A 13,085-nucleotide genomic window follows, 5' to 3' on the forward strand; every position below is an offset into this window, starting at 1 on the left:
CTCTTAATCAATGGCGTGTGAATCACACACCTTACCTCTCGGCTATCACGCCACGATATATATATATATATATATATATATATATATATATATAATATTAGTCTAGCAAATAATTGACCTAAAGCTTGTTGATTGGTAATTTTTTGGTTTTGATCACTGCCAAGTCATTAACGTTAACAATTTTTTTAAACATTTTTTTGCTCGAAAAACTTTTCTTTATAGCTTTTTTGCTCGTCGTAATGTTTTCTTCTAGTGGGGAGTCATAATTATTTTTCAATGTCTTTTTGATTTTAACTTTTATAAATGAGCAATTCTTATATTTATCTGGGATTCCCCATACGAGAAAAGATAAGTTTTTCCCATTTAAAAAACTACTCTTCGCTCTTGAATGATGACATCATCTGTTTTCTTTTCATTATGGACTAACTAAATTACAGAAACTTATTGCAAAGAAACTCGAAATAATTTGTCATGATTTAAATAGGACTTTTGGAGGGAATCGTGGACAAATTCATAATCTTCAAATCCAATTTAACGTTTAAATGTTTGTCGTCTGTTTTAGTTCATTTTCTGAACAATCTGACTACGGGCACCCTGTACGAGTTCAAAGTGGTCATTGAAAGTTTCGGGCGGATAGGAGAGAGCCAGTTTGTTGTCTTCCAAGCAAGTAGGTCAACTTAGTATTATAGCGTGTACCATAAAGTTGAAATAAGCGAACGTTTCAAAAGCCACAGGTTGGAGTTCAAAGGTCAAAGTTCAAATTTAAAACATATAAAAAAAATTGATGAATAGAAGCTTAATGTAAAAACCGTTGACATTCAATTGGCCAATTTGATGCTCACTTGCCTGTTTTTGACGTTTTCGAACGTTCGCTTATTTCATTTTTATGGGACAGACTATACCATCAGGAATCTTTCATGACTTTGGTTTCTGTATGTTTTTTTCCGATGACTCCATCAAGATTCTAATTTATTCATCGCCTGACAAAGACTTCTTGAGACATTTTAGTGGTTAAACAAAGAACATTGGTAATCAGGTCACTTAATATACAAAATGTAAGATTATCAGGTGTTTTGTTTGCTCTAACCGTGCCATACCTTCAGAGTCCATCAGGCTCGATTTGGAAAAGGTTTGGAAAAATCTCAGGTTTGATTCAGAGTCAAAATTTGTACATTTCCGAATTATACATAGTTTATGGGCGAAAATTTTGTTGTTGTTATAAGCTGTCAAGTGTAAATTGAGTTATCATAAACGCATGAAGCATTTAGTTTTACACTAAAAAAATCGAATATCTATCATGTCATGCTTACGAAAACGGATATTTGCATTCATTATACAATCGAAATCGGTAATTAACAAACAATTTTCGAGTCACGCGAACAAAATTGGATCATGAGTGAAAATTGCTCACACGTCTTTTGATATCTATTTGACATCTATTTTACTAACATTTTGTTTAGGATGAGTTAATAATATTATTTCCATATGGAATACCTGTAGCGTTAGTATAAACCATGTATTTTCAGCTGACAAGAGTTCCAATGCATTTGCGTACAACCCGACTTCATCAGCAGTCAAGCTATCGTGGGACTCATTCTTATCCGACGATAAACGGCGCCGATTACGAAGATCAGCTTCTGAAGTCATTGAGGCTATAAACATTGAGGCGACTTTTGAGGTCAGTGACCTTATGTCCTCTCTGTTCACTGCTGAGGAGCTGTCTTCTATGATATACAATGAAACCATTCCACTTGGAACATCGGCTGAACTGCAGAACTTGACCTCTGGCTTGAGATACAAAATAGTCGTCACTGCAATTAATGGACTGGGGGAGAAAATGGAGAATAAAAGTTTAACCACTGAAGCAGTTACAGGTTTGTTGTGTATTTGGGATCTTTTCCGTTTGTGCCTAACTGTGGGGGGGGGGGGGGGTGGGGGTGCCTAACGTACTGGGGGGAGGCACGAAGGGAAGCGATCCTTTATTTGAATGGTGCCCAAGTTACTAAAATATTCGGTATTAGTATTTCCCATTATAGCCCGCATCTAAGTTGGCAGAGAGTATAACCACCCCGCCCACATTTACCGTAAAAACACAAATGTTTAGACCATAACTTGTGAAGAGACTAAAAAACTTCATTTGGGGCCCAAGAAGGCCAATTTCTAAACTGAACACGCTGACGGTTCCTTCCCAGGTTGAGGTGCCAGACTGAAAGTCGATATGTCCAGACCGTCCCAGACGGAAAGTGTCTATGTCCAGCCCTCCCAGACGGAAAGTGCCTATGTCCAGACTTTCGTGCGTTCAAAATTTTTCGTGCGTTCATCGTGCGTTCAAAACTCCCTATGTCCAGACTTTCGTGCGTTCAAAATCTTATATGACCAGACTTTAGTGCGTTCCAAATTAAAATTCGTGCGCTCATTTGTGCGTTCAAAAACACCTATGTCCAGACTTTCGTGCGTTCAAACGTGCTTATGTCCAGACTTTCGCGCGTTCAAAATCTTATATGACCAGACTTTAGTGCGTTCTAAATGAAAAATCGTGCGCTCATTTGTGCGTTCATGTCCAGACTTTCGTGCGTTCAAAAATGCGTATGTCCAGACTTTCGTGCGTTCATGTTCAGATAACGTTTTTATAATGTATTCGTTTCAAATATAGATACGTTAGGGTGATGGTTGTGATGAAGTGCCCAAGCAGTTCCTACATTTTGTTTAATAAAAGATGTTCGATGAAAGTATTGGCTGAAGGGGCAACCAGCGACCTAGTTATTAAAGTATGATTTGCTTTGCAACTTCAGCAAGGGTTTATAATTCTAGGTAGGAAATTGTTTTAAACAAAGCAAAATGTTGGATGCGAATTTTCCTGCGTTCGATGTTTTGTAACTTTTGAACTCAAGTGAGTTGAGGTTTTCTTGGTAGAAAGCTTTCACTTGAGTGAGCACTCTATTAAGAGTGTTTAGTCAAACATGGACTCATTAGTTTTTGGCATTCTTGTTTCCATTCAAAAAATTTTCGTGCGCTCCGAGTCACAATGCCCAGACTTTCGTGCGTTCAAAATTGCTTATGTCCAGACTATCGTGCGTTCAAAATTGCATATGTCCAGACTATCGTGCGTTCAAAATTGCATATGTCCAGACTATCGTGCGTTCAAAATTGCATATGTCCAGACTATCGTGCGTTCATTTTCTTTTCCAGACCGTGTAATTTTGAACGCACGACGCCACCTTGTGCGTTCATTTCGGTCTGGACATATCGACTTTCGGTCTGGGACCTCAACCTGGGTTACCTTCTAAAACCAATCATACACAATTTTTTACATCTTAATTATAATGACGATACCGACATAGTCGAAAATTCCGCGAACCTTTCTTACATTTGAAGACAAACACACGAAAGATTTCTCACAAATTTTGTTTTGTTTTTTGTCGGTCTTCTGGACAAAGGAAAACTGACCATAATGGGGAGCTACATTCTTGGGGGGCGGGGGCTAAAATGGAAGGAAGGTTTATGAACATTGCCAATGGTCAAAATTGATCAAGATGAATAGTAAATTTGAAGCCAAAGTTTTTTCAACCAAGATATTTCAAATCTTGTTTCAATGGGCTAGTAGTAACGGTTACGTGACCCTGCTTAAAGTTACTGAGAATTTTTGGCGTTTATTGAGAACCGCGATGCGGTTCGAGATATTCAGTCAGAATTTCGAAGTGACTTCTACGTAACCATGCTTAAAGAGACACGTAACCATGCTTAAAACAAAATACGCGCACGATTTAAAATGTCGAAAGTCAACGGAATCCAGGCTGAGGTCCCAGACCGAAAATTGATATGTCCAGACCGAAATGAACGCAAAGGGGGTGTGGGTGCGTTCAAAATTACGTGGTCTGGAAACATGAATGAACGCACGAAAGTCTGGACGAAAGTACGTTCCGTCTGGGGCAGTCTGGACATAGATATGTTTTGTCTGGGACGGTCAGGACATGTGAAATTTCGGTCTGGGACCTCAACCTGGGAAGTCAACATCTGGCTAAGTAGTAACTTCTGGCACTTTCAGCATTTAATAAATGCACACCTTGATCAAATTAAGTTTTCGATTGCTTTTTTGCCATCTTTCATCAATTGTTTTAGTACCTAATGATTTGACGGAGACTGGGAACAATATCTCAGTGATAGACGAACCTACAAATGGTCTCGTGATCACATTTCAGCTGACACAATACACCACTGCGGAAGTTTTCAACGTCTTCATCCATCAAATAACAACATCCCTAAAAATTACACAAGGTCAGTAGTATGGGCAAATTGACAGCCCAGGTTGAGGTCCCAGACGGAGAGTCGATATGTCCAGACCCAGATGAACGCACGACGGGTGTTTTCAGTGGACTCTTACCTGATTTTGGGGGAATTAAGGGGGAGGGGTAATTTTTGAAAAGTCCCCTCATTGCCCCCTCAAAGACAACGGAGTGTTGCTGAACAGAATCAATCAAATTTTTGCTAAAAAGTTGGGCTATATTATTCAAAGTAAAGCCTTTTTTGAATCAAAAAAGCAACAATTATGTTTTTATACTATTTATTTACATTTGCCAGAGGAGCAAAACTACAGACACAAGCTCTACATAATCCACAGAAGTTTAATTTTACTTCCTATGAGAGTGTTCTACATTTAAAAGGTTGCTATTTTTTTCTAATATAACCCTATAATTAACTCAAATTCATCATTTGTTTTTCGTTTATTCGCTTTTTTGCAAATTACATTTTTTGCAAACCATTGAAACAATTACCGCTTCATAAAAAACAATAAGCCGTATCTAATTTTGTTTATGTTTAATGAAATAATTTTTTGGCTTTGAGGTTTCATTTCTTTTCGTTGTTCGACATTTGCTCATTTTAGAGGTTCAATTTTTGTCTTGTCCAATTATTACATCACTTACAGGTCACATATAAAAAAAATTGGCCTTGAAATGGGACGTAATTGAACAAATCTAATGCTCATAGTGATTAGATTACACTTTGAACACTAGATAATGCTTTTAGCTTTTAGGTTTTGACACAGTCTTCTAGCGAACCTTACTTGAATTGTTTTCAGTTTTGCCCATATTTGTCATTTTCTGTATTAGTGTGATACGATCTTGATAATCACAGGTTTCATTGGCTTCCTATGGAGTTATAAAAAAACTATTTTCAGCTGATTGCTAATTATTTTCAAATTTTGAAATCCTTTTTTCAAATGTTAACTATTTCTTAAACTTTGCACTTTTAGACTTTTTATTGCTACCTAATCGCATTAAGGACAGATCCCATGTTTGTCTGATCGTATTGCGAGACCATTTGCTTAATTTAGATTTTTGAGACGCTATTTTGATATTGTTTTGTGTTTTTTTAAATGGCACCACACTTTGATCGTAATTAATTTTTGTTTTCGTTATTTAGGTTTGTTGCTTGCCTGGTCTCTTTAAGGACATATCTCGTCGGGCCATTAGAGCGTTGCTATTTACGTTATTTAAAGATTTGAGTTGAAACTGATATTTCAGTCGTACACTCTTTTTTGCAAAGAAAAGTGTAAACTTTTGAAAGTTTTTAATCTTTTCCCTATTTGGAAGACTATTAATTCAACACTATGGATGAGGGGGGTGGGAACCTTATGTGCAAACGCATATTACCGAACCTCCTTGTCCCCTACAGAATTGAAGCTCACGCATTATTAGAAATCTCTGGAATCATTTGTGTAATGCATCAGAGATAATTAATGGTTTTAGCGGTTAAGTTAATGTCGTAAATAGTACTGAAAAACTTGTGGGGTATGGCAGGTAGGAAAAATTTTCCGCGTGCTTGGTGAAAACAACCCCCTAATTTAATACAGAAATGTTGTTGGACAGTCTTTATTTGGCTGAAAAACACGATTAAAGGACACACGCACAAAAAACACAAAAATGATTTAAATTTCGGAAAGAGTGCATTTTTGGCATGCCTGCCAATAATGATTTTTCAATAAAATAATACAAACTAATTTTTGTCCTGTTTTTTTCTTTTTATCTACCAGTTCACAGAAAACTATCATTATCGAGTAACAGCTTTTCAAGTTTGTTATTTATCAATAACTTTTTCAAAAGATATGAACAAAATTTGCAATGAGTCCTATTGAACTGAATTGCTTTTTGGAATTAAATTAGCCAATGTCGCTCAGTAGATATAATTTGCTTTTGAATTCGAATGTTTTGCAATTTAGCTCGTTTCGTTATTGCTGAAGTTTTCCCAATTGATTTCTTAATTACTGAACACCAATATAAACATTTCGCCCAGTAATGTAAGCTATGTGTCTACTATTTTTCAAATTTTCAAAAATTGGTGGACATAAAACCGCTTTAGAAAACAAAAAAAAACAAAGTGGACAACAAGATCGAAGCAATTATGGTTTTTCTCTTGTATAACTTAAAATTAGTATAAACGATGAGTATTACTTTGTTCGTCAATTTCTTCATTAGTTTTGCGAAGCACTACTCTAGTAGTTTTTTTTGGTGTAATTTATAGCAAAAGTTGTTGATTAATGTTCTTGAAACTTGCTGAATTGATCAGTATTTTTTTTTAAAATCAGTCCTCTTCTTCTTAATATCCTTGTAGGGTAAAACGAGAAAAACATTTCAAAAAATTTAAAGTGAAGATTCTAATGGAAAATTTTAATGAAAATTTTGATCAAAAGTTTAAATAAAAAAAAATACTTTAGTTATTCAGACATTCCTCTTCTACTGAAAAAAATCTTATTAATTTTTTCACTTATTTCAGGAAAGCTTTAGTGCTACCAATCAATCCTCTTAAAACTTAATATTTTTTCCAAAATTGAATATTTTAATTTTGCTGTTGAGCTGAAAAAAACCATGCTCTCTTCATGTGTTTTGTCAAACAGTTCCTATGAACCGCCTATTTATTGTGCACTTTAGATGGACTGGGAGGAGCTACAATCATAATTTCTCGAGAAGAGACTATAACAAAAGTTGATTTGACTTGTCTGGCTACTAACGCATCATGTATCGATCCAAGCACTTGGGAATTCTTGGGAGTGGCTTTTGGAGACCAGGGTTTGCTTCCAGGAGCTAGGTACCTTGCCAACATCCACAGTTCTACTGGTCCTACAGAATCACAGGAAACAGTCATCCAAAATATTCAGAGTAAGCTTGAGATGGATTTATTCTCTAGTCCAGAACAGATCGATTTGAAAAATGTAGGAAATTGTCGGTATGCTTTTTTTTAGGAAAACACGACGATGATCTCCCCTAATTTTATCTTTGGTAGCATTTGGTATGTTTGGTATTAAAACGTATGAAACAAGAACAAATACAGTAAACTAATCTATACCATGTTAGGCTACACTGTAAGCACTTAGAGAAATAATGAGCTGTCCATAGAAAAAATGCATCAATTTGTAAATTGCAGTTAAAAACACGGCGCTTAACAAACATAAAAATATAGCAGTACAAGTCCTCAATTACAAGCGAAAGAATTGAACGGAAAACGTGAAATCAACTGACTAACCGAAGAATTGAATAACACATGCCGAACGAAAGACTTTCACATAAATTGAGAACTATTAAAACAGAATTTGCATTGTAGATACACTGGTTGTAAAGGTAACAAGAACCAAAAATTAATATGCAAAAATTCAAAAATAACAAACACAAATGGACATTTCGCACGCATCTTTCTGGACACTAATGACAAGCAGGAGCAATAACCACAAAAAGTGAAATTCATTTTGTAAACGAAAGTTTAAAATCTATTAACGTTATTAGTGTTATTTTCCTCAGAATTTTTTTTTTCGAATGTTATTTAAGAACCCAGCAGAAAGATAGGCAACTGAGTAACTGGAATTTTTCACTTAAAATTTAAATTAAAAAACCGAAAAAAAGGACATCATTTTACAATCTTACAGTAATTAATATTTAATTACGTTCAAAGAGACCAATTCCATCAAAACTTTCAATTCCTCGACAGAAAATAAAAGATGGTAAAGGTGCAGGCTACAATAAAACTTGGTGATAAACTCGAGCCAAACAGGGAGCAGAAACAGATCCGAACACGGAAAAATAATTCAAAATTTAAAAAAGGTGCTAAAAATTCATTCAAAACAGCTTGTAATGCCAATTTCTTAATTTTATCCTTGTACGAGGTTAGTTTTAAAAAGTTTCAATGTCTCCTTAAACAAAAACAAAAAAACTAAAGAAGATTACAAATTTTCAAGAAAATCGAAAAAAAATAGCAAATAATAATAGGATGTTTACAGAAATTTGTGATGTTAATTTTGTCTGCATTAACAAAACATTTAGCCAAATTTCAGCCTGATTGTATATGTAAGAAAAATGAAACTTGCGACTTTCATTTCAAAATTAAAAATCGGCAAAAAAAATATCAAAAAATATTCTAAAGTTGATATTCAAATTTTCAAAATTTTTTCAGTTTTGTTAAAAATACACCCGATTGACCCATTTTTGAGCCTCAAAAGAATGTTTTAGGGCTAGGAATAATTTAAAAAATGAAAAAACCTCAGAAAAAACAAAAATTGTCAAAAACCCATGCAGAGATATTAGAGAAAAATACTTGGTGCTAAAACTGGCAAAAACAAAAAAGAAAAAGGTTTAAATTAGCATAAAAAGAATTTTAACATATCATAATGGTCATATAAACTATGGTTGACCCTTAAAACATCCGAATTAACAAAATAAAAATAGCAAATATTAAAATGAAAAAAAAATAAAGAAAAATTGCTCAGGGCTCATAAATATCCAAAACTAACCTTTTCACCTTGAATTTAGCCTTACAAAGGTTTGATCTCAGTGGTCACTTAAATCACTTGAAAGGATACCAAAACCAGCCGTCTCTCAGAGAGACGTGTCCTGAATTACAATCCAAACAATTGAATAAACCAATAACCTGAAAAATAACGTTTTAACAGCAATATCAAACTTAAACAGGCAAAAAACCTATGACCATCTACGCACAAAAATAGACAAAAATGTAGAAACAAATAGAAGGATTTGTTTACCAAGATCTAGGCTTTGAAAAACATTAACAAAATCAAAAATATATAAAAACCATTGATCCGACGCACACTTAGATTAAGTTCACAAATAAACAAACTAGTGGTAATCATTTGGAGACAAAAAAAATAGGGAAATTGGAAGTCTGAAACTTTTTAAATTTTGATTAAAATCGCTGAAAATCTAAAACAAAAACGGACAATGGGCTATAACTGAACGCAACTAACTTAAATTCACAACGTCTCACAAAACGGTATATCAGTCAAGGAAGAAGTCAGCTAATAATTGAAGGAAATGAATTGACCAAAATCACGCTAGTTAAATTATTCGGAATAAGTAATAGTACAGATATAAGTGCAACAAATGCAGGCCAGACTCAGAAAATTATCAATCTTTTTCGAAAACAAACAGCGTACCGTACATAGAAAGCAATAGCTCTGACAACAAACGATTAAATCGATTGATTTAAGCTTTCCTAACAAACAATAAGAACTGTCCCTAAAGAAATTTAGAGATACGACAAAAAAGTGACTGTAAACTCATTTGTGTCAAAGTCAAAGGAATGAATAGCTTTAGTCTCAAAAATTATATAAAAATTAAATGGATCAACATAGTCTTTATTAGGAACCTGTGCGACGTGTCCTTAATGCGATTATTAGATTAGACAACAGAAAGTTAAACAGTTACACAAAAAATCTCACTGAGAATATCTAGAAGACAAAAAGTATATAAGTCTTGAAAACCACTAGCTATAGACTCACACTAGCATTTAGCATTCAAACATTTTTTGTTTGATGAGCGTTTAACAAGGCCTGTGAATACTTCTACTAAGTAATAGGGCACGAGTAAAATTTAAATAACCAATAATAATTTACAACTTAAATAGTGTAAAAGTCACAAAAAACTCTAGCTGCCCATTTATGGGTTAAAGTAAATGTAAATATGCGCAATGAAGACACATATGTATCATTCTGATAGCACTCAAGAGAAGGTGCACTAAAACAGAGTTCAAATTGACGAGGGTAAAAAATATTCTTCTGAAAAACTGAAAATTTTTGCGAGCACCAATTTCTCACTCTACTGCAAATGTAATTTGAAAAAAAATTATCCAAATAATTTGTAGAAGACGCTATTTTTGTAGGTTTCAAGATGTCAACGTCATTTAAAGTGTGGGACATTATGCACGACGATAGTCATTCAAAAATGAATTAAAAATTTTATTTAAAGATTGTAAAACGATGGCGTTCATCCGTAGTCACGCAATAACTTCTTTCCATTCAGTATCTTGTTTTCTAACAAATGCATGTTTTGTGCTTGAAATTGAGTAAATTTCTTCCTTGAACCTATAAAATTTGAAAAAAATAATTGAATGATGTCGATATATTCAAAACAAGCAATATATTTTTTTCATCATATTTGATATATTCTGTGTGCTCTGTGATTGCCTGGACAAAATGTATGCATTTAGGTACCTTTACCAAAAAGAACAAAAATCAACAGAAATCACGAAAAGGTTTCTGGGACGTCATCCTATGTATTTAAAATCACAATATACAAAAAAAAAATTTTCAGGGGTAGAAGTTTGCAGTTAGAGTATATGTTTTTTCTTCACAATAAACTCACAAAAAAATTTTTGAATAGCTCTGAAAGTTGCATCTCCTAGCAAACTTTGCTTCCCATGTTGAGCTTTCATCATTTGTATATTTACTACGTTTTTAACATTACAATACAAAATAGTGACGTACGGATACTACTAACCAAAGATACAAACGGACAAGATCGCCAAAGACTTAAGGCCTACAGAAATCTTCAAAATTGTTTGCATTGGCTCACTATATGTGATCAACTCGAAAGTCTAAATATCAAAACTCACAACAAGGCCTAATTTTAAGTGTCATGAACTTGATTTTGGAACGTTTTACACCATTTTTTCACCCCTGATCGTTTGAAATCTTTGTTTTGGGCCGTTTTTACCCTATGTAAACTGATGTTGCTCAGCTGATCTCGTAGAAAATTAAAAATCAACTCAAATTGCTCTCAATTTATTACAGTTTTTGTTCAAGCCATGTTCGTACTTTTTCTAATATGGTTTTCCAACCAATTTAGCACTAATTGGAACTAAGATATTAGTTGCGAGTTATAAAAATTTTAAATCTCGTGAAAGTTACATACTGTGTAAGCGAAAGAATCTTCTGCACCTCGATTTTCAAATAATTAAGTCGAAGGTCTCCAAAAAACTTATAATTGCTTTTATGGCAACGGTTGCGCAGAGCAACATCACATCACAGGAAGAAAAATTTTACTTAATATGCAGGTTAGTTTTTAATTTCTAAAATCTTTTAAAAGCAGAAGAATGCGTACGTGAGAAAATTGTGCGTGAGAATCTGGTAAACTTTTAAGGTTTCTGACCCTTTCAGAAAATAATTTTTATGTTTCACTATGTTGTCAAAAAATCTCAATTATGTTACAAGTTCAAAAGTTTAAGAACTTTCCAAAACTATTGCTTTTTAAAAATTTTCCAACTTAATTGTCCTTAAAAAAACTCAATTTTATCCAAGTACCCATGCTTCGCTTCCTTACCCTTTTACTTACGGGTCACCTCAGATATTGGAAGAAAATGTTTGCCTTTGATCTGTTACTGTTTTCATTGTCTCCAGGGTTTCCTTTAAGTCCAAAAAATGTTCACAAAAGCATAGTTCAATCTCCTCCGGAGCCTTGAAACTATATCTAATCAGAGTGCTCCCGGGTAGAGGTGTCACCACCATTCAACACAAAATTATGTAAGATAAGCGGTGAATGTTAAAAACATAGCCGGAAGAATTCCGGAAACGACTCGAAGGAGAAAATTGCCCATACAAACATGACTAAACAACTAGAACAACTATTGTGAATACTGAACCTCCTCAAATTCCATAAAAATTCAAGGAAGAATAGAAACGGCATTCAAAAACAAATTGAACAAAAAAACTAGAAAAACTTAATGAGTTTTTTTTAATAGTACAAGGAAACATAAAGGCGAGTAAAGTTCGTTTGCAATTAGAGCAATGAAAAGCTCGCAAAACAATGGGCAAGTCATAATAGGCTAAGAAACTTGTCTAAGATTTGAAACAAATGCAAAAAAAATATATGAAACATGGTTTAAAATTTCTCAATTTTTCTGTCAATTTTCCTAGGAAAAAAATAATTTATACCAAGAAACCTTTACTCAATTGGTACTTGAACATTCCTTAAGTAACAAGCTTCTATTTAAATACCACTTGAAGCATTAAAAAAAAACAGGCAAAAAATCATTAAATTTCTTCTGAAAATCAGCAAAAGTGATCAAAAACCTCCAAATTAGCATTAAACACAAATTAACTACTTGAAACCTTCAATTTCTATCAAATCAAGCCTAAAACTAATGCAATATCATAATCAAACCTCGTAACCATCAAAGTTACAAAAAAACTGCTTTTAAAAGCCGCACGTGAACAAAAAAAATTTGCTCACTTAGAGAAAATTTTTTACACATCAATTTCTCGCTCTTTCAAAAACAGCGGTAATAATAAAAACCACTCTCTTTTCGCTCCGCTCTTCACGTTTGTTCAGCGCCAAAATCACTCCAAATCTTTTCACGCGTTTCATTTCCCGCTTCAAAAATCACTCCAATAAAATTGATTTAAAAAATGTTGAGTCGTAAAAAGGGTAAGATAAGCGGTGAAAAAAATTTATAGCCTGATAGCGGTGGAATTATATAACTCCACCGCTGAACATTTCAGAGCTTATCTTACATGTTTTTCCGATTTGTCTTCGACCTGGGTCTGAAACATGAAGTCTCTCAGAACAAAATGTTTTTGTTGATACTCAACGCAGACAAGTTTTCTCCTTATCGTTTCGGGCAATGTAAATTCCGATTGAGAATGTCCAAGCAAAGTTGAGTGCCCAGTTGAGACTAAGTTGACATCAGATGCAACTGCAGTCTGGACTTTGGCGTGAAATACAAGACCCAAAATTTTTGCAGAAAAATATATAATCGTGGATGAAGGAAAGTAGTGAAAATTATATTTGTTAATGGTCCATTTATTA

At 34.0% G+C, this 13,085-nt stretch overlaps 1 protein-coding gene across 1 annotated transcript in view; it reads left to right on the forward strand.

Moving 5' to 3' along the window:
- Positions 1 to 13,085, forward strand: part of LOC142355367 (uncharacterized) — a 91,155-nt gene that overhangs the window by 24,534 nt on the left and 53,536 nt on the right. Inside the window, exons 7-10 of the mRNA XM_075407568.1 lie at positions 563 to 667; positions 1,527 to 1,874; positions 4,120 to 4,275; positions 6,927 to 7,154. Coding sequence (XP_075263683.1) covers positions 563 to 667; positions 1,527 to 1,874; positions 4,120 to 4,275; positions 6,927 to 7,154 — 837 coding nt within the window. The remainder of the gene's footprint in view (positions 1 to 562; positions 668 to 1,526; positions 1,875 to 4,119; positions 4,276 to 6,926; positions 7,155 to 13,085) is intronic.

This window comes from Convolutriloba macropyga, chromosome 2 (assembly GCF_964194025.1).
Source record: "Convolutriloba macropyga chromosome 2, txConMacr16.3, whole genome shotgun sequence".
Classification (NCBI taxonomy): domain Eukaryota; kingdom Metazoa; phylum Xenacoelomorpha; order Acoela; family Convolutidae; genus Convolutriloba; species Convolutriloba macropyga.